This window comes from Protopterus annectens, chromosome 2.part2 (genome assembly GCF_019279795.1).
Source record: "Protopterus annectens isolate FY-2018-M chromosome 2.part2, PAN1.0, whole genome shotgun sequence".
Classification (NCBI taxonomy): Eukaryota; Metazoa; Chordata; order Ceratodontiformes; family Protopteridae; genus Protopterus; species Protopterus annectens.
Genome location: NC_056730.1, coordinates 708,428,990 through 708,450,406, shown reverse-complemented (window position 1 = coordinate 708,450,406; position 21,417 = coordinate 708,428,990). Strand labels below are relative to the sequence as shown.

Below are 21,417 nucleotides of genomic sequence, written 5' to 3'. Positions count from 1 at the left end.
TGATGTATGTATTTAAGGTGGACAGGTCAAGAATTGGTCTCCAACTTTTTCCTTTCTTGGAACTAGGAATAGTCTGGAGTAGAACCCTTTCCTTGCTCTGCTGTTGGCACTCTTTCCACAGCTCTCATGTTTGCTAACTCCATTATCTGGTAGAGCCTCTGTTTTTGATTTGGAGGTAGATTTGGCATTCCTCTTTGACTGGAAAAGTGTGGAAGTGAAACCGTAACCTTGATCTATGGTTTGTAAAATCCACTTGTCCTTTGTTATGTAGTGCCAGTTCTTTGAAAATAAGGTTAACTTTCCGCCTAGAGGAGCTGCTATTTGTTCCCTGGTAGGCGGATTTAGGTTAAGTCACTGTGGTTGTGTTGATGTAGTGGCAGTGGCTGTGTCTGTGCCTCTGTTGTTACCTTGCCACTGTCTTCCTCTGTAGGCACCTCCTCTGGATTGGTTTCTGCCTCTGGAACGTCTATTCCTGCCCCTTTGAAATTTTGTGGAGTCAGGAAAGGACCAATTTTTGGCAGGCCAGTTCCTGCTAAACCTTGGGGGTTGAACCTGCAAGAAATCTTTAACAGTTTGAACTGATTTTGCCTTTTCTTCCATTTTCTTCATAACCTGCTGGGCAGATGTACCAAACAAACTTGTCTTGTCCATAGGAGCATCTAGCAACTTAGCTTTAACATGATCCGGTAGCTTTAACATGATCCGGTAAAGCTTGTTCCTTTAGCCATGCATGCCTTCTTATCACTGTGCCTGTCATGGCTGATCTAAATGAAGCCTCCAGTGCATCATAGCCACATTTTAAGGAATGGTTGCTAACCTGTTGTATGTTATTTACCATCTCTAATACATATTTCTTATCAAGAGATTCATCAGTGGTTAGTTTTTTAGTTAACTGATCCAGCATAAACTCTTGGTATTGTATCATGTGAAACTGACAGTTTAAAGCTCTAGCTGAGAGAGTAGCTGAAGTGAGACCTTTTTACCCCATCTGTCTAATGGCCTTGCTTCCCTTTCAGAAGGAATAGGGTTTTTAGCTATGGTCGCGGCTACTGCCTTGGGGCCCTGGGATATAGTTTCTGGGTCTGCAAGTGGAGCCTTGTAAAGGTGGTGATGAGCATCTGGCACCCTGTAAAATCTGTCCGGTTTGGCAGGGGCTGGGGGTAAAGAATCTGGAGCGGAGCAAACATCATTGAAAGCATCATCCACCACAGAGAGAACAGGGGGTATAGCTAAGGGCCTGTGCTGTGGGAGATGCAGAAAAGCCCTAAGTCTTTTTCTGGAGTCTGAAAAATCCTGTTGCTGCCATTGGAACTGTTCTCGCATGGCATGCAAGGTTTCCCCAAAGGAGAATTCTTCTGGTGGGGAAGCAGCTGGGATGGATTCTTCAGCATCAGAATCTTCAAAATTGGAGAAGGGAGCCTCTGGCTGGTCAGTTATGTCTGATTCATCAGCAGAATCATCAGAGGACACTGGCTCGGGGCTCTGCCCTAGGTCTCTTCTCTGGGGCTGAGAGGCCCTGTCTGGGTGAGATTGAGATCCTCTAATTAAAGAAATTAAATCTTCTGCCAAAGTAAGCATTTGAGAACTAGAAGAGGGCCTGGATGTGGGTGGTTTAACAGGCACTGTTTTAGTAGTCTTGGCTGCTTTAGCCCTGGCGAAGGCCTTAATGGACATGGCTGCTGGAGGCCTAGCAGCACCACGTGCTGGGGTAGAAACATCCAAGGGGATGGTGTCTGATAAGTCAACCACCGTAGTGGGTAAAATTTCTGAGGTCGTTGCAAGAGTTGTAGCAGGGGCCTCAGTTGTAGGAATAGGTTCAGCTGTACTTTGTTCAGTTTTCTCGGTTTCGGCTGAAACCGAGACACTCGCGGTTTGCTTGACCATGGTTTCGGCCGAAACCGCGGACCGCGAGTGTCAGTCTTTATCTTTGCGTTTTTTGCTAGATTGGGTAGTCGGAGGATCCGACGGCATAATGTACGCAAAAACAGAACCGAAAAACTGTTCTGCAAACTCCGACAGACGCCTAAGCGTTCGTCGGTTGAAAGAAGCACAGGCCGAACAGGCTGCTACGTCGTGGGCTGGGCCTAAACAAGGCAGACAGTAAGAGTGGAAATCTTTATGAGGTATTTGTTTCCCACAGTTTAAACAATTGTTAACTTTTTCTGACATCGGCTGAGGCAAGAAAGAGTCCCCAACGGGGTACTTAGCTTTAGAAGTCTTCGAAGTAGTATTCGGTAGAAGTAATCTCTGGATCCGACCGACCGGCACTTGCGAACAGCTTCTGCTTGGCCACGCGCAAGAAAGACTGAGGAAAATGGCGTCGGCTGATGCCTTTATACCCGAAGACCAACAGAGATGACGTCGGGTGGAGTGCGACATCAGCCGAAGCCGGACCCGGACTTTGGAATCCGGCCGACTGAAGGGCTGCCTGACGACAGGACAACCCACTTGTTATGACTGCAGATGCATCCATGAAGGACATCTGCTTCTGCTTTGGGCACCGCGGGGCAAGAAAGACTGAAGAAAATGGCGTCGGCTGCCTCTTTTATACCCCTTGTCGCACTGACGTCAGGGAAGAAGCGACGACAACCGATGCCGGACCAAGGCTTTGGGATTCGGCCGACTGCGGGACCGCCTGACGACAGGATAACCCAAGTGTGATGACTGCAGCAGTATAACACGATGAACATCTCCAGGTAGCAGCTTCTAGAATATCCCCGGTAGGAACACCTCTGAGAAAGGCTGCTTAAGTAGATGCAGCCCTGATGGAAAGAGATCTGATCCCCATGGGGGATAGGTTTTCCATGGTACTTATAACAGAAATGAATATAATGGCTTATCCATTTAGAAATAGTTTGCTTTGAAATAGCCTTCCCCTCTGCCCCTGCAGCAAATGCTACCAGCAGTTGTTCAGATTTTCTTTGAGATTTAGTCCTGTCCAAGTAGAATCTAAGTGGTCTGTGTACGTCCAATGAATGCAGAATCCACTCTCCTTTGTTCTGTGGATTGGGAAAGAAAGTTGGCAAATGAATGGACTGATTAAGAACCACACTGGATACCACCTTGGGCATGAATGATGGATTGGTCCTGAGTGACACCCTGTCCGCATGAAAGATGATGAAAGACTCCACTGCCATACGAGCCTGTAATTCAGATATCCTTCTAGCTGAAGTAATTGCAAAAAGGAAGGTTGTTTTCCAGGAAAGAAATTCTAAGTCGGCAGTTGCAGCTGGCTCGAAAGGAGGTAGAATGAGTTTCTCCAATACAAAGTTAAGGTCCCAGGCAGGGGTTGGATCTCTCCTGGGTGGTCTCAAGTTTTTGGCCCCTATGAGATACTGCTTTAAGAGAGCATGAGAGAAGGAGGGGGTCTGTGTTGTAATGAGCTGAAATGGCTGAAGCATGGATTTTTATGGAAGAAAGACAGGCCCTTGTGAAGCATCTCAGTTAAGTATTGCAAAATTTGAGGTAAATTGGGCACTGCTGTGCTCAACCCTTGAGATTGATTCCAGGCACAGAATCTTTTCCATTTGTCACCATAAGATTTTCTAGTACTAGATCTTCTCACCTCCAAAAAGACATCCATCACAGGTTTGCTGAGGGATGCTAAGGGGGAATTTAAATGATTAGCCAAGCTGCAAGATTCAAAGTCGGGAGTTGAGGGTGCAGAATTTGGTTCTCCTGCTGAGACAGTAAGGAAGGTGTCTGAGGCAGTTGCCATGGATAAATGCGTGACACACTGCGCAGGAGTGGGTACCAGTGTTGGCGAGGCCAGTCTGGAGCAATCAAAATCATTTTTGGTTTGTCCTGTTTGACTTTTAGAAGAACTTTGGAGAGCAAAGGCAGAGGTGGCAAGGCATAGACTGATAGGTTCTTCCAGCTGAAGGACAGAGCATCCACTTTCCATGCTTTTTTGTGATGAGTTCTTGTGCAAAATTTGGCCAACTGGTAGTTCTGGGGTGAGACAAAGAGATCTATGTCTGGGCTCCCCCATTTGCGTGTCAACATGTTGAAAATCCGTGGTTCCAGTTTCCATTCGTGAGGGTCCATGAGATTTCTGCTTAGTTCGTCTGCCAGGGCATACTGCTTTCCTGGCAGGAATTGAGCTTGTAGTTGTACTTGGTAGTGCAAGGCCATGTTCCACAATGCCATGGCTAGTCTGCATAGGGGGTAGGAATGTGTACCCCCCTGCTTGTTTATGTACCACACATACCTCTCAACTACCCCTAGTTTTCAGGGACGTCTCTGATTCTGACTAAAATTTTTGCTCTGTCCCTCTGAATCCCTCCTAAAACTACTGACTTTGGGCAGAAAGGTGGTGAATTACACTTAATGAATGTTGTCTTTCGGCTTTTCCCGGTTAGGGGTCGCCACAGCGGAACTCCGGTCCGCTAATGATCGGCAGTAGATTTTCACGAACGCAGAGGTGCCAGCTCGACGTTCAACCTTCAACGGAGGCACGCCCATTTACGCATGTCTTTCGAATGCCCACCCAACTGCGGGGAGGACATGCAGACTCCACACAGAAGGCACTCCCCGCATTCCAACCGAGAATTGAACAGGAGAACCTCTTGCTGTGAGGCAACAACGCTACCGCATAATAATTGAGTTATACACTTCTTTTACTTCAGAAAAGGTGTAGCAATTCATATACTCTGATTCTCTCAATGTTTCATCTTAATAGCACTAATATTTTAAAAGTGTCCCTGACTGTCCCTGATTTTTTCTTGACTTTTCCCTTATTCTGTTCAAATCTGTCCCCGATTGGTTGAGAGGTCTGACCCACATAACCGTGGTGTTGTCAGTCTTTATCAGTAAATGTCCTGGATGAAGGTAGCCCTTGAAGGCTGTTAGTGCATTCTGTACAGCTAGCATTTCTTTTTGATTGATATGAAGGTGCATTTGATTTGGGCTCCATTTGCCCTGAATACACTTCCCTGCCAGATGAGCCCCCCATGCATAGTCTGATACATCTGTAGTTAGCGTTTGGGCGGCAGGGGGTGGTGTGAATGGCAGTCCCTTGTTTTGGTGGCAGGCCTCTGCCCACCATAGGAACTCTAGGCGCAGGCAAGGAATGATAGGAATCATTGTTTCCAGCCTGTGACAATGTTGACTCCATAAACTTTTTAAGTACCACTGAAGTTTCCTCTTATGCAGTCTTGCGTATGGAATTAGAAGAATGCAGGAGGCCATGAACCCCAAGGCTTGCAGTATTTGCCTTGCAGATAGCAGGGTTTTTGTGGCCACCTGTTTGAAGTAAGTCACCAAATAAAATTTGCTTTCTGGCGTAAGGAAAGCCACCTGGGCAGTTGTATTCAAGCTTGCACCCAGGAATGTAATCTTTTGAGTGGGTACCAGTTGAGATTTCTTTTTGTTTACGGTGTACCCTAGACAGGTTAGAATTCATTTTACAAACACCAGATGTTTTAGAAGAATGGCCTGGTTTTCTGCCTGAATTAGACAATCGTTCAGGTATGGATATATTTGAATATTTTTTTGCCTGTAAAATGCAATTACTGGTGCCAGGCACTTTGTGAATACCCTGGGCGCAGTAGATAAGCCAAAGGGCAGTGCAGAGAACTGATAATGCATGCAGCCTGCTTTGAAATGTAGGAATCTTCTGCAAGATTCCCTGATTGGGATATGCAGGCAAGCCTCTTTTAAGTCGAGAGTTGCCAACCAGGCATCCTTGCCTAGCATAGGAAGTAACTGGTGAAGAGTCAGCATCTTGAATTTTGGAATGTCCAGAAAGGTGTTTAGAGTCAACAGGTCCAGAATTGCATGCCATGATTGGTCTTTTCTGGGTACCAGGAAAAGTCTGGAATAGAAACCTTGTCCCTTTTCCTCTTCTGGTACTAGCTGAACAGCCCCCATGTTTAGGAGGGAAAGTACTTGTTTCTGTGCCTCTGCCCACTGATTTGGGGGCAGCCGTTTGGAGTTGGCAGAGTGTGGAAATGAAATCTGTATCCCTGGGACACTATATTTAAAACCGATTTGTCCTGGGTTATAAGTTGCCAGTTTCTTGAATGAACAGCCAGTTTTCCCCCCACAGGGGCAGCTAAGAGGTAAGTGCTTGGTAATTTCAAAGGGAAGTCATTGAGACTGTTTACCATAAGGTGGAGCCTTGTTGTTTCCAGATTTGGATGTGGAAGCACCCCATTGCTTATTTCTGAAAGTCCCTTGGGACTGAAACCTGGTGCTTTTGGAATGTCTGGGCTTGGCCACAGTGGCTCTGGAGGAAGCTGGAAAGGACCAGTTCTTAGTAGGCCAATGCCTACTAAATCTAAGAGGTTGCACTTGTAAGAAATCTTTCACAGTTTGCATAGATTTAGCTTTATCTTCCATCTTTTTTAGGACTTCTTCAGCCTTATTGCCAAACAGGCGGTCCGGCTGTAAAGGAGCATCCAAAAGTTTTGCTTTAACATGATCAAGCAGAGAGTGCTCCTCAAGCCAAGCATGCCTTCTAAGCACAGAGCCAGTAACAGCAGCCCTACAAGAGGCCTCTAAAGAATCAAAACCACATTGCAAAGTATGCTTGCCAACTTGTTCAGCTGAATGCAATAAATCCTGCAAATCTTTATTCTCCACACAGTCAGAAATCAACATCATTTTCTGTTTAAGCAGCCCCATGATATGCTGTTGATATTTTAGTATATGAAATTGACCGTTTAAAGCCCTGATTGCTAAGGTTGCAGAAGTATAAACCTTTTTACCCCATCTATCCAGCGCCCTGGAGTCTCTATCAGAAGGGGTAGGATTTTTTGCAGTAGAAGCCTTAATGCCCTTGGACCCCTGAGAAATGGTTTCAGGGTCCGCAACAGGATTTGAAAAGGAATTTGTGGGACTCAGGAACCCTGTAGTACCTGTCAGGTTTGCTAGGAGCTGGAGGCAAGGAATCGGGGGCCATGTTGGCTTCTGACATCAACAACATCTAGTACCGGAGGTATAGCCAAAGGCCAATGCTTTGGAAGAAGGAAATCCCTAAGCCCCTTTTTGGATTCAAAAAAATCCTGACTTTCCCAGTGGAAATGCTCCTTTAAGGTATGTAAAGTTTCCCCAAAAGAGAAATCCTCAGGCGGAGAAGCTGAGGGAATGGATTCCTCTGCATCAGTCCTCATAAGTAGGTATGTTCAAGTCCAGATCATTAGAAAAATCAGAAGAAACAGAGTCCTGTTCAGAAGATTCATTGTCAAACTCAATCCTAGACCTTTTGGGGGGGGGGGGTGACTACCCCTGATTAGAGTAATTAAATCTTCAGCCATTTTGATAATTTGTTTTTTAGGCAGAGGGGCCTGAACATGTGGCCTGGGCATCATTTTTTCAGACACAGATCGAGATTTAGGCCTTAGCACTGAAGATGGAGTTGGTAGGCCTGAATACACCCTCAGAAGCTGGTGCCTGCTCAGCGGCTCTGGACCCATCCAAGGTAGAGACATCCACGGGTTCCATATGCGAAATATTTCGCGGCATACTGGACTCCGAATGGGTCTCAGTAGAGGCCTGCGAATCAGAAGTTGCGGGTATCAGGGGCTGCAAAAGTGCCTCACTGAGTACCGGCAAACTGGCGACTGGCTTAGGAGAAGTGTCATCGGCAGTTTTGGACCTCAATGGCCTGTCTCTGTCTTTTTCTTTGCATTTTTTCGGTATTCCGGTAGTCAGATGGCTAAGAGACATAATTTCTGGATAATTAAACAGAGAACTGAAACATTTTGAAGCAAAAATGTACTGACAACGGATAGCGCGTTGATTAAATAAAGCACAAAACCGACAGCAAGGTACATCGTGGTCAGGACCTAGGCAAGGAATACAGTGCAAATGAAAATCCTCATGAGGTATTTGCTTCCCACAAGTAATACAATTAAATTTTACTGACATCGGTAAGGAGCAAGAAAAAGTTTCCCCAACGGGGTACTTGGCTTTTAGTTGAAGACTTTGGTTCTGAAACTTGAAAACGAAAATTTCAAGAGTCTGACGACCGGCACTTGCGAACTGCTTCTGCTTCGAGCACCTTGCGGCAAGAAAGACTGATGTAATGGCGTCGGCTGCATGTTTTATACCCCTGAGACCTGACGTCATGGAAGAAGGGACAGCAACCGACGCAGGACCCAAGACTTTGTTAATCAGGCTGACTGAGGGCAACTTGCCAGCAGATTACCCTAATGTAATGACTGCAACAGTGAAACATGATGAACATCCATAGCTGGGGGGGATGAAGAGGACAGCTGCCCTGAGCGCAATGTGTTAGGGGGTGTATTTGCAGTAGTGCAGTATTTGCATTTATTTCTGTACCAACATTTCTGAATGCCGGTATGGAAATTAATTCCCTTTCAGGACTGAAACACTTGCTTCAATGCTTCAAGTGTGGTACAAGTTGTAGCAAGCGGTTTGCTATAGACCTTTTATATCATGTGGGTTTGACAACTGACAGCTCCATGGGATAAGGTGGCAGAGGTATAAATCTTTTTTTTTTTACCATATCTATCTAAAGCTTTACTGTCTTTATCATTAAGAATAGAATTGGAAAAAACAGTAATCCTGGATACTTTGTATGAATCAAGAAGATGACAGCTGGTTCAGCGATGCTTTTTTTTAATGTACAGAGATACTTATGAGCATCAAGATCTCTATAAATTCTATCTGGCTTTTGGGGGGGGGGGGCTGGAGGCTGAGACCTGAAGGATAAGGCAGCCAGAGAAGAATCTTCCTCTTCCAAAACAGGAACAGCAGCTACTAGTTGGGGAGCATCAATATTTAACAGTTCAAAATATCTCTTCTGGAGATCAGAGACATTTTTGTTTCGACAATTAAAATAAATCTTTCAGCTATGCAATGGTATCCCCCCCCCAAAAAAAAAAAGCTCTTTGTTAGGAGAGTATGAACATAATGCCAACATACTGGCCCACAGATTCAGTGCCAACTTTATCCCTCTCTTCCCCCCTAAAGGACCAATCACAATACCGGAAGAACGTCAGGCACCCAGCATTACTGCAGCACAGGTTAAAGCTGCACTAAGGCCAAGAATACAGCCTCTATGGGACCAAAGAATATCCCTGGCTGTGTTCTACATGAATTACAAAGTGAACTGGCACCATAGCTGTTTGCTCTGTTCACTCTCAGCCTCACTTCAGGCTTTGTCCCTAATGAATGGTGCACTGCTACAGTCATCCCTCTCCATAAAGGAGGAGCAACTACTGACCCTGGAAATTATCGCCCCATTACCCTGACGAGTCTGACATGTAAGGCTCTGGAGCACATCATCATTGACCTAATTAACAAGGATATAGGGAATCTCCAAACTCTACATCCCACGCAATCTGGTTTTGTGAAAGGTAGATCATGCCTGCTCAACCTGGTTGACTTCCTTCAGTCAATCACCAGAGCGGTGGATGAAGGCAAGGCAGTTCATACAGCCTACCTCGCTCTGGCCAAGGCCTTTGATACCATTCCTCATTCAGGAATTATCGATAAACTCACCAAACTAGGCATCAACCCCTATATCGTTAGGTGGGATGCAAACTGGCTCACATATAGAACACACAGTGTGAAAGTAGTGGACTCCAAGTCAGACTGCCGATCAGTCATGAGCGGAGTCCCACAGGGATCGGTCCTGGGTCCTCTCCTGTTTGGCATCTACTTCTCAAAAGTCCAGGCCAACACGGATGGACTCTGGCTGACCAAATTCGCAGACGACTGCAAGCTGGGATCCATTATTAACTCCAGAAGTGATGCAGACATCCTACAGAAAGGCCTCACTGAGACCAATGACTGGTGTCGAAACCATGGCCTTAAGCTTAATGACAAAAAATGCGTCATCATCTCCTTTGGGAAAAACTCAGTTCCCACTAATTACCACATCGATGGGAGCCCACTGAACAGTGAAGTCGTTATAAGAGATCTGGAGACACAGGTTGACAGCAACCTCTCCTTAGACCACCACATTGCCACTGTGGTCTGAAAGTCTATCTATGTGGCACATCTCATTATCAAGGGTTTTACATCAAGGAAGAAAGAGGTCACCATTTCTCTCTACTCTTCCCTCAATAGGCCAATCATTGAGTATAATGCCCTATTTGGCGTGTACCTCACTAGACACCTGCAACAGCTGGAGAGGCCACAAAAGTACCTCATGAAGAGGATCCTAGGCCTTAAGCACATGTTCTACATGGACAGACTCAAAAAAACTCCAGCTATTCTCAGTCTCATATCGTCTACTAAGAGGCGATCTCTGCTTGACTTACAAAGCCATGTCTGACCCAGCTCTGTTAGAAATGCTACATCTAAAGAAATCTCAATCCCTCCGCACCACACACTCCAGAGACCTCAACCTCATTACCACAATCAACAGAACATGCTGGAGGGACAGGTTGATAACCCAGAGACTGCCCATGCTCTGGAATAGACTTCCCATACATGTCAAGCAGAGCACCTCACTAGCCCTCTTCAAGAGAAATCTTGAGGAGTGGATGGGAAATAGAAAGTTCACCCCAGGGATCACTTCAGTGGCTCTACTTGATGGAGGCACTGGGAACTAACGACGGGCGGCACAATGCCAGGGCACTTCTATGGGCTAGGCTTGTTAAGGCCCATGGGCCATTAGCCTAGTACAGGCATTATCTGCATCCAATTCAAACCCAAAAGGGAAAGGATTCTGAGATGCATAGTCAAGACCCCCTTGGTTAGAGTCAGAAAAGTCTTCCTCCACAGAACATTAATCTCTCTCTTTTTAAGGGAGTTGACGAGGAGGATGAGAAAGGGCTTACCAGTCTAAAAAGTTGGAACAGTTTTAAAATCTAATTCCTACAATTCCACTTTCCTTTTTTCCTGACTGACAAAGCAAGTTTCTCACAAAAAACAATGAAAAAAGAAGAACAGTCATCTATTTTATACCATTATTATGTTAGCCCATGCTAACAGCTGACATGTGATGTGTCATAGGAAGTGGTCACAGCTTTGTGGACTGGTCATGCATACCAGTATCCTAGTAGATAAATTGAATTTCTAAAGCATTCTATAAAACTGATTTTATGAAGAACATCTACTGAGATGGTTAGTACATTTTTGAGTGTTTTCTATACCTTCTTCTGAAAGTAAACCATTTAGATCAGGGCTGTCCAACCTTTTTGGCTCAGGGGTCACTCTTGTGCCATACAGTTCAGGGGTCACTTACCATACTTGGCAAGGTTTAGGGGGGCATATTACAATGTTCAACATGTACCTGTCCATTCAAAACAGGTGCAGGACATATCAAGGGCCAAACAAGTACTTCGGTGGGCTGGACTGTGCCCTAGGGCCAGCTGCTGGACACCCCTAATTTAGATCAAGTTATCAAGCTCAGGCTATAACCTTTGTCGCTTCCTACCATCTTTTTCTCAAATTAGGCATGATATAGACACCACCACCTCAACCTCAGACATCAAAATACTCCGCCTGTGCCACTGGCCTAAGGATAAAGCCACAACTACAGCTAAGGTGACCAGAGTCTGAAGATCTGCTCAGTTGATAGTGCAAGCAAGGAGGATGGGTGTGACCACACATTTGTGTGGACACGGAGGAAACAAGCTTATTGCACTACCTGAGGGTGAACTGGAAGTCAGGGGAGGCTGTGGAAGTGAGAGAAGGTTCAATGCGGACATCAACTGCACCTCATTTAGGGTGTTACTGAGAATGTGCTGGGGGTGGGAGTAAATAGGCAAAAATACTCCCTCAGCAGCAGTATGATAATGTACTGATATGAATGAGAGTTAGGGGTCTACTTCCCTGGGGTCTCATCCTCAAGACAGAATACTTTTGGTGGTTAGTCCTTCTGGAGGTGCTGACTTCTAACAATCAAGTGGGGAATGCCATAGCACAGTTACAAGTGTAATGGGAAGAATGTGCTGCATAATCCAGTGGGTGGTTTACGGACTGAAAGTTTTGCCCTTCGGGAGTTTCTTTAGGACAGCTGCACTTATATGCAGTTTCCAGGCTTCCATGCAGAGGGATCAGGCTGAGGATTCATCTCGCACTGAATGACCACTTGCTAGTGCCTGACTCTCACATCTAACCAGGAAATAAATGATCTGATAAGCTGTTGCCTCAGTCAGAGATCGAATAGGCAAGCTGCACTCTTGTCCTTGCTGGGAATGAATATGCTGCCTTTGCCTCAGGAGGGAGGGAGAGAGGAATAAACATGCCAAAATGGTGCTGGAAAGGAGGGGTGCTGAAGACACAAGGGATAAGAGAGTGCAAAAAATAAACTATTTTAGAGTATGAAAAAAAGTTGAAGTTCTTCCTGCAAAACACACTATCATTGATACACAAGTAAAAAATAATAGCTTCATCTTTTGTTCAACACAATTACACAATATACTAGAGGATGACACAGCCAAGTTCTGATTACTACAGGCTGTCAAAGTTAAAAGCTCCTTCTGTGGAAAACTATCTCGTCAGTCAGTATAACTACATTAAAACAAATAAGTAAAATATCCTTGCCCCCCTTCAATGTAACTAAAGTAACTGCATCACAAACATCCAATAAAAACAAAACCATTACCTTGAACTGTACCCTGGTCAGATGCAGCCAATCTCCAAGTGGCTGGAAGATTCTTATAAAAAAAAAAAAAAAAGATCACTGCTGTAAACAGTCCACTTACCTTAAGTCTGCAGTTAATCATAGCTCAGGAGTTATAGCTAATTACTGCTTGTTGACTGTTGTTGGGAGAATTCTGTATAACCCACCTAATGCTGTAAAGACAATAACAATGACATCTCTCGTGCACTAGATTAAACACTTGCATACATGGTCCATCCAGCAGGTTTGCTAATTTTCTGCAGAGTGCTGGAGGCATGTTTCTTGTACACAGTTCATGGCTGCTGTAGACGATGAGAAAACGGGATACAAAATGTTTATATGCCACGACATTACATGACAGCAATCTCCAATTTAGTGTCTCTAAGGTTACCTTCCCCACTGTAGTACAGGTCAGATGGAAGAGAGACAGCAGGGAAAGCAGACAAGCTTTTCAAACGTAGCTTTTTTAGAACAGTCTCAGAGTAGTTCTTATTCATTTCCAAACTTAGCTAGCAGTATGGTGCAATACAGAGACCATCTACTCAACAAACCAATGGACTTGCTTACTACATTTCCCATAGAGTAATAAATTACAACATACCTGGGAAAAATACCATCCGTAAAGAGGAAGCCATTTCAGGCCATCTTTCAAAACGTAACGCACATGTCCAAGAGCACTCTGCCTGATTGCAAGCATGTCTGCAATAATCCAATCAACTGTTGAAAAACAAAATGTTTCAGAAAAGATGCATTTTAAAAAGACCGAAAAAATGCTTATTCACACAAATACATAAAGCCACCAATAGTTCGCTTTCTGACAGCTAAATAAGGCACAAACTTAACAAGCTATGTTTGCAGTAGTGAAGAAAGTACAGTTGTGTACCTACCATAAATGTAGATGTTGGAGTGTATTCACTGTTGCAGTCATTACTCTTGGGTTATCCTGCTGGCAGGCTACCCTCAGTCGGCCAGAATTCCAAAGTCTAGGTCAGACGTCGGTTGCTTTCGCCTCCTCCCTGACGTCAGTGCGCCAGGGGTACAAAAGATGCAGCCGACGCCACCTTCTCCAGCCTTTCCTGCCCCAGATATCAGGTGCCCCCAAATTGGTAGGCTGAAAAATACGCCAGTAAAAATGCATGCACAAAAATAACATTTCCTTCATCTACAAGCAAATACACCAAATAGGTTGTATAGGATAGAGAAGTGCAGATAAGTCCCAGCAAAAAAAAGGGGGAGGGGGTGGGTGGGTAACCTGGACTGCAACAGTGAATACACTCGAACATCTACATGTATGGTAGGTACACAACTGTATTATGTTCATCGTGTTTCACTGTTGCAGTCATTACTCTTGGGTTGAATCCCAAAGCTGAGGAAGGGTGCCTGGGCTAAATAGGATTAGGAGAGGCTATGAGGCCCTGCAGAACTGCAGTGGCAAAGCCTGCTCTGGACTTAGAGTAAAGAGGTAAGTGGTAGTGCTTTGTGAAGGTGTGCACTGAACTCCAAGTTGCATACTCTAAGATATCTTTGGTTGGTACTCCTCTGAGGAAGGCTGCTGAAATGGCTGCTGCTCTGGTGGAATGAGGCCTAATGCCCTTAGGCACTGATTTGCCATGCTGAAAATAGCAGAAACGGATGCAATGGCCTATCCATTTAGAAATAGTCTGTTTTGAGATAGCCTTTCCTTGTGATCCTGCAGCATATGACACTAAAAGTTGCTCAGTCTTTCTGAAAGCTTTAGTTCTGTCCAAGTAGAAGCATAACTGCCTGTGTATGTCCAAAGAATGTAGAATTTTCTCACCCTTGTTCTGTGGATTAGGATAAAAGGTAGGTAAGTGAATGGTTTGGTTAAGGGCCATACTGGACACCACCTTAGGCATAAATGTAGGGTTTGTCCTCAGAGAAACCATGTCTGGATGAAAAATGATGAAAGGTTCCACAGCCATGAGTGCTTGTAACTCCGAGACTCGCATTGCAGAGGTTATTGCTAGGAGCAGAGCTGTTTTCCAGGATAAAAATTTTATATCTGCTGTTGATGCTGGCTCGAAAGGAGGCAGTGTGAGTTTTTCCAAAACATAATTGAGGTCCCAGGCCGGAATTGGTGCTCTCCTTGGAGGCCTAATGTTTTTGGCCCCTCTGAGGTACTGCCTTATTAAAGGATGAGAAAAGATAGGTGGTTCCGTATTGTAATGGGCTAAAATGGCAGAGGCATGAATCTTAATTGATGAGAAGGAAAGGCCTTTGCTCAGCATCTCAGTTAGGTATTGTAAAATCTGAGGGATATTTGATACACATGTCAATGCCTTGTTCCAAGCACAGAATCTCTTCCATTTTTCTGTATAAGATTTTCTGGTACTGGGCCTCCTGGCCTCCAAGATAACATCCATACCAGCTTTTGAAAGAGGAGTGTTCTGAATGGCTACATTATCCGCCATGCTGCCAGACTTAAGGTCCTGAGTTGGCTGTGCAGGATCTGATTGGTTTGTTGGGTCCGCAAGTGAGAAGTTTGAGGCAATATCCATGCTGGACCTTGAGACAAGCTCTTTAGGATTAGGTACCAGTGCTGGCATGGCCAGCCTGGTGCAATCAGTATAATTTTTGGCTTCTCTTGTCTGACCTTTAGGAGTATCTTGGGAAGGAGAGGCAGTGGGGGAAAAGCATATACCGTTAGATTTTTCCAGCTGAAGGATAGGGTGTCCACTTTCCATGCTTGCTTGTGATAAATCCTTGTGCAAAATCTCTGCAATTGGCAGTTGTGAGGGGAGGCAAATAGATCTATGTCTGGGCATCCCCATTTCCTTATTATCATGCTGAAGACTTGTGGATCCAGTTTCCATTCGTGGGGATCCATGAGGTTTCTGCTTAGTTCGTCTGCCAGAGTATGTTTTTCCTGGCTGGAATTGTGCTTGCAGGTGAACTTGAAAAGCCAATGCTCTGTCCCATAAGGTCACTGCTTGTCTGCAGAGGGGGTAGGAATGTGTACCTCCCTGCTTGTTTATGTACCACATGACCGTAGTGTTGTCTGTCTTTATCAGTAACTGTCCTGGATGAAGCAGGCCCTTGAAAGCTGTCAGGGCATTTTGAACAGCTAGCATCTCTTTTTGATTGATGTGAAGATGCATCTGGTTTGCAGGCCATGTGCCCTGAATACATTTTCCTGCCATACGGGCCCCCCAGGTGTAATCTGATGCATCTGTTGTCAGTGTCTGTCTGGCTGTGGGTAAACTGAATGTCAGACCCTTGTTGTGGTGACAGGCTTCTGCCCACCATCAAAACTCCTGTTGCAGGCAGGGAATGAGTGCAATTACTGTCTCCAGGCTGTGGCAATGCTGAGTCCAAACACTTTTTAGATACCACTGTAGTTTCCTCATATGCAATCTGGCATATGGAATTAGTAGAATGCAAGATGCCATGAAACCCAAGGCCTGCAGGAGTTTCCTTGTAGATAAGTGGGTTTTTGTTGCTAATTTCTTGAAGTAAGTAGTCAGTTGCTTTTGTTTGTCTGGCGTGAGATAAGCCATCTGGGCAGTTGTATTTAAGCTTGCACCCAGGAATATTATCTCTTGAAAGGGCACTAGTTTTGATTTCTTTTCATTTACTGTGTACCCTAGGCCAATTAGTAATCTTTTTACAAACGCCAGATGCTTCAGAAGAATGTCTTTGTTCTCTGCTTGAATTAGGCAGTCGTCCAAGTAGGGATATATTTGAATTCCTTTTTGTCTGCAAAACGCAATTACTGGTGCCAGGCATTTTGTGAAGACCCTGGGCGCAGTAGATAAGCCAAAGGGCAGTGCAGAGAATTGGTAATGCATTGAGCCAGCTATGAATCGGAGGTATCTTCAGCAAGATTGTCTGATAGGGACATGCAGGTATGCCTCTTTTAGGTCCAAAGTTACGAGCCAAGCCTTCTTGCCCAGCATGGGCAGTAGCTGCTGTAGAGTCAACATCTTGAATTTTGGAACTTCCAGAAACAAATTTAGTATAGACAGGTCCAGTATTGGTCTCTAGGTTTTGTCCTTTCTGAGTACTAGAAAAAGTCTGGAGTAAAATCCTTGCCCCTGCTCTTGTTGTGGTACTTGCTGAATGGCCCTCATGTCCATGAGGGCTGTAATTTTTGTGCCTCTGCCCATTGACTGTGTGGCAGGTCTGGCATACCTTTTGACCTTGGTAGGGTGTGAAAATAGAGCCTGTAGCCTTGGGACACTATGTTCAGGACCCATTTGTCTTGGGTAACCCATTTGCCAATTTGATGAAAAAAGTGCTAGTTTTCCCCCTAAGGGGGCTGCCAAAAGAAAAGTGCTTGGATCTGGTAGAGGAAAGTCATTGGAACTGTTTCCTGTAAGGTTGTGATTTGTCTTCTCCACTTTTGGAGGTAGGTGCACCCCATTCTTTAGGCCTGTATGAGCCTTGGGGCTGAGATCTGCCTCTGGGACACCTGTATCTGCCTCTTTGTGCTCTGTGTGACACTGGAAAGGACCAATTTTTAGAGGGCCAGTTCCTGCTAAACCTGAGTGGCTGTACCTGTAAGAAATCCTTGACTGTCAGCATGGATTTTGCTTTATCCTCCGTTTTTTTCAACACCTCTTCTGCTTTAGTACCAAACATAGTATCATGCTGTAATGGTGCATCTAATAATTTTGCTTTAACATGATCAGGCAGATTCTGTTCCTTTAACCAAGCATGCCTTCTAATAACAGAACCTGTAACAGCGGCCCTGCAAGAGGCCTCCAGTGAATCATAATCACATTGCAAAGTATGCTTTCCCACTTGTTCAGCTGCATGCAACAAATCCTGCAATTCCTTGTTCTCTGAACATTCAGTATTTGTCAACAATTTCTGTTTAAGCAGTGACATTAAATATTGCTGATATTTAAGCATATGAAACTGACAATTTAAAGCCCTTACAGCCAGGGTAGCAGAAGTGTAGACTTTTTTCCCCCATCTGTCTAGAGCCCTAGAATCCCTATCAGAGGGGACAGAGTTTTTTGCAGTGGAAGCTTTAAACCCTTTGGGACCCTGACATGTAGTTTCTGGGTCAGCATCGGGGTTTTTATATAGGAATTTATGAGAATCCGGGACCCTGTAGTATCTGTCTGGCTTAACAGGTGCAGGGGGTAAAGAGTCAGGGGACAGGCCGGACTCTGAAAATACATCTACAATGTCCAGAACAGGTGGAACAGCAAGGGGTCTGTGCTGAGGAAGTAGCAGAAAGTCTCTGAGCCTTTTCTTAGATTCAGAATAATCTTGGCTCTCCCAGTGGAAATGCTCCCTCATGGTATGCAGGGTTTCCCCAAAAGAATAATCCTCAGGAGGAGAGGCTAAAGGAATGGATTCTTCAGCATCAGAATCCTCACAGGGAAGCATGGAGTAATCCTGTTCAGAAGAGAAATCAGAGGAAATAGAAACCTGATCAGAAAAATCATGCTCGGTCTCTTGTCTAGGCCTCTTATCAGGAGGGGGATGGGAGCCCCTGATCAAACTAATTAGGTCTTCGGCCATTTTGAGCATCTGTTTTTCAGGCATGGAAGTCTGAGAAGGAGAATGTTGTACTTGTTTCTTTGTCTTTATAGCTGCTTTAGTCTTTGTCTTTGAAGCTGAAGATGGCTTAATATATAGTTGTGTAGGTCTGAAGACACCCTCAGAAGCAGATGCCTGCTCAGCGGCTCTGAACCCATCTGAGGGGAATGATTTCAGAGTGTCCAATACCTTGAGTTTCCAGAGGCCTAGTCGGCTCCCGTGGGAGTCTGAAGCAGCCTGTGGCTCTGAGGTAGCGGGCGCCAGGGACTGCGAAAGCACCTCACTGAGAACTGGCGACTGGCCTAGCAGAGGCTTAGTCGTCGGTTTTGGACCTCGGATGCCTATCCTTTTCCTTGCGTTTTTTGTAAACTCCTGTTGTCGGCTGGTCCGACGACATTATATAATTAAATCTTCGGCCAAAGTAATGAAATGCAAAATCGAACCGACGCTTGATAGTGCGTTGGTTAAATCTAGCACAAAACCGACAGCTAGCAACGTTGTGATCAGGGCCTAGGCAATGAATACAGTAAGAGTGAAAATCTTTATGAGGTATTTGCTTCCCACAAGAAATACAATTGTTAACTTTTTCTGACATCGGTCTGGAGCAAGAAAAAAGTTTCCCCAAAGGGGTACTTAGCTTTAATGAAGACATCGGTTCTAAAATTTGGATTTGAAAATCTGAGGAGTCGGCCGACCGGCACTTGCGAACTGCTTTTGCTTCAGGCACCGCGCAGCAAGAAAGACTGGAGAAGGTGGCGTCAGCTGCATCTTTTGTACCCCTGGCGCACTGACGTCAGGGAGGAGGCGACAGCAACCGACGCCGGACCTAGACTTTGGAATTCTGGCTGACTGAGGGTAGCCTGCCAGCAGGATAACCCAAGAGTAATGACTGCAATAGTGAAACACGATGAACATCTATTTGTTATGTACTACTTCAAAATCTAATTGAAGTTGAATAATAATACCACGGACCTCAATTTTTCTGAGATCCAGAAACCAGACTAGTTAATAGGGTACTCCTGCGAGTTTTGTTCATCTAAGAAGGCATTTCTTAAATATCAGTATAAAAGAGGTTCTAGACTGATTTTTCATAAGTACAAAAGTTAAAACTGTACTGAGCAGAAAACATTTCTACAGCAAAACACGCAACATATTTTTTCTACTGCAGTTGTGCTCCCTGCACCCCCAATTTAATACAACAAACTCAGAAGTCACTCCACCTCAGGAGGGAAGCAGTGATTTTTTTTTTCTTAATCATTAAAGTGGACTTTCAGATAACTTACGTATGACAAAAACTTTCCCCACAGAAGTTGCTTTAACTTAGCTACAATTTCTCAAGACTAATGGAACAATTACTAAAAATAAGTATAACCTTTGACAAAGCTGATGAAAATCTGAACTAACAAGTTAAAGTTATGTAGTTAACTAAAAGACATTGTAAAAGAAGGTTCACTTTCAACAACCTCAAGCACTTTAATCCATTTTAGTTAGGACCACACAACAGAGGAAAACCACCCCAGGCTGCACTCCTCCCTTCTATCACGCACCATGTATACCACACTATACAGTTCTTCTTGTACAGTGTTAAGGTGATACATACAGAGTAAATATTCTTTCTTTAAATATTCGCGAGCTGCAGTGAGTCACATGGACTGGGCCTTCAGCCTGGAATGAAGACAAAGTACAAGTATCTCATGTCTCTACATGTGCACTCTCCTGAACCCTACTATATATCTAATCTTACTTTCAGATCTGACCATGTCAGAGGCAAAATTATGTTTTGGCAATAATGCCAAAGTGTGTGTTTTGATTTTTTTTTTTGCCATGTAAAAATGCTAGTTTTTGTGTTTTCGCTTTGACCATGCCATACTTCTCCTGCTAGTTCTGTACTGGAGGTATTTTTCATGCAGGCTAACAATACTTCTGAAGACGTAACACAAGAAAACCACCTGTTGTACTTACTCTATCATTTTCATTTGTCTCATTTTATTTTTCAAACCAACAGAAACTAGCAAAAAACAGTTCACTTTCACCTCACAGTCTTTCCATATCTTGATTTTGCTAAACACAGATTCATGCTCAACTAAACCACCAACACATTTTCACTTAATGTTGTCAATTTCTGGCTCAGGATGATGACACCGCAATCAACACCGCCAAAGCAGAAGGGGAGAGTCTGAAACCAAGAAGCCCTGGATTCAATATTTTCAGTTTTTTCAAATGGTCAGATAGACGGGAATCCTTAACTTCTGTTAAAGCTGTCAGATAAAGTTCTAAAATCAGCAATCACCTCAGAATAAGGATTTACCTGAAATCATAGTGAAGTCTTACTTGGATTCATGGTTTTCAGTTACTGAACCTAATCCTGCACCAGTAATACCTAGTTCAATCATCATGAATCTGTTAATCTGAGCAATGGCAGTCAAAGTAAGCACAGATGCAAATGATCTAATGACTGGACATATTTTTGGAGGTTTTGATATTTCATCAAAAAGCCATGTAAACACAGGAGGCTCCATAACATAAAGGGACAAAGTCCTAACTCTAACCAAGGCAATCAGAACCAGAGTAGTGGCTCTGACACCTAACGAGGCTCCCAGAGAGAGAGAAGAGCAATAAGGCTTTTTCTGCTCCCCACTCTTTGGGGATGGGAGAAAAGACTGGGAATGTCCAGGTGGGGAAGAACCCTTACTGAAACTCTGGTGGAAACTGGATTCTCAGAATGGTGGCCAGGTCAGAGTTCTGGGTAGTCCTGTTCTAGATCACATGTACAGTTGCCATCACAGACCATTCTTCATTGCGAGCAGACTCCAATGACATTAGCACGTAAAGGGATAGGGCTACAATCTTAAACTACATACCCTGCTTCTCAGAGTGACTATGGTGGCCCCACACTCTCCACACATCCGCTCATCACACTAAACGGCATGCTGATAACCCTAGCTGAGGGGGTTATACCACTTATTGCTGTACAAAAGTGTGGATGAGATGACATGGGGACAATATTAGAGTGAATTTTTGATTTATAAGAGCACAAAACATGGTTTAGTATATTAAACAAAGTTTCCCACTGTTAAGTGGCATATCACTCACAATAACAGTTTAATTAGCTGTACACATATTACTACAAGGGTCTCTGGTTTCAGAAAAAAAGGAGTAAAAGGCTAATTTCACAAATGTGTATGGGAGTACTGTTTAAAATAAATATAGAGTACGATGAGGTGTGACTCATGCGACCTAAGCAAAGTTTTCATCCTGCAGTAATGAAAGGCAGTGGTAGCATCTCCCTTGTGGTTGTCGCTGTGTATGTGAACAGTATAAAAAGTGCACTGCAACTATTTTTCACTTGCAGATTC

At 44.3% G+C, this 21,417-nt stretch overlaps 1 protein-coding gene across 1 annotated transcript in view; it reads right to left on the bottom strand.

Moving 5' to 3' along the window:
- Positions 1-21,417, bottom strand: part of LOC122795777 (1-acyl-sn-glycerol-3-phosphate acyltransferase epsilon-like) — an 800,499-nt gene that overhangs the window by 456,309 nt on the left and 322,773 nt on the right. The window contains exon 3 of the mRNA XM_044064106.1: positions 13,149-13,264. Within this exon, the coding sequence (XP_043920041.1) occupies positions 13,149-13,264 (116 nt within the window). The remainder of the gene's footprint in view (positions 1-13,148; positions 13,265-21,417) is intronic.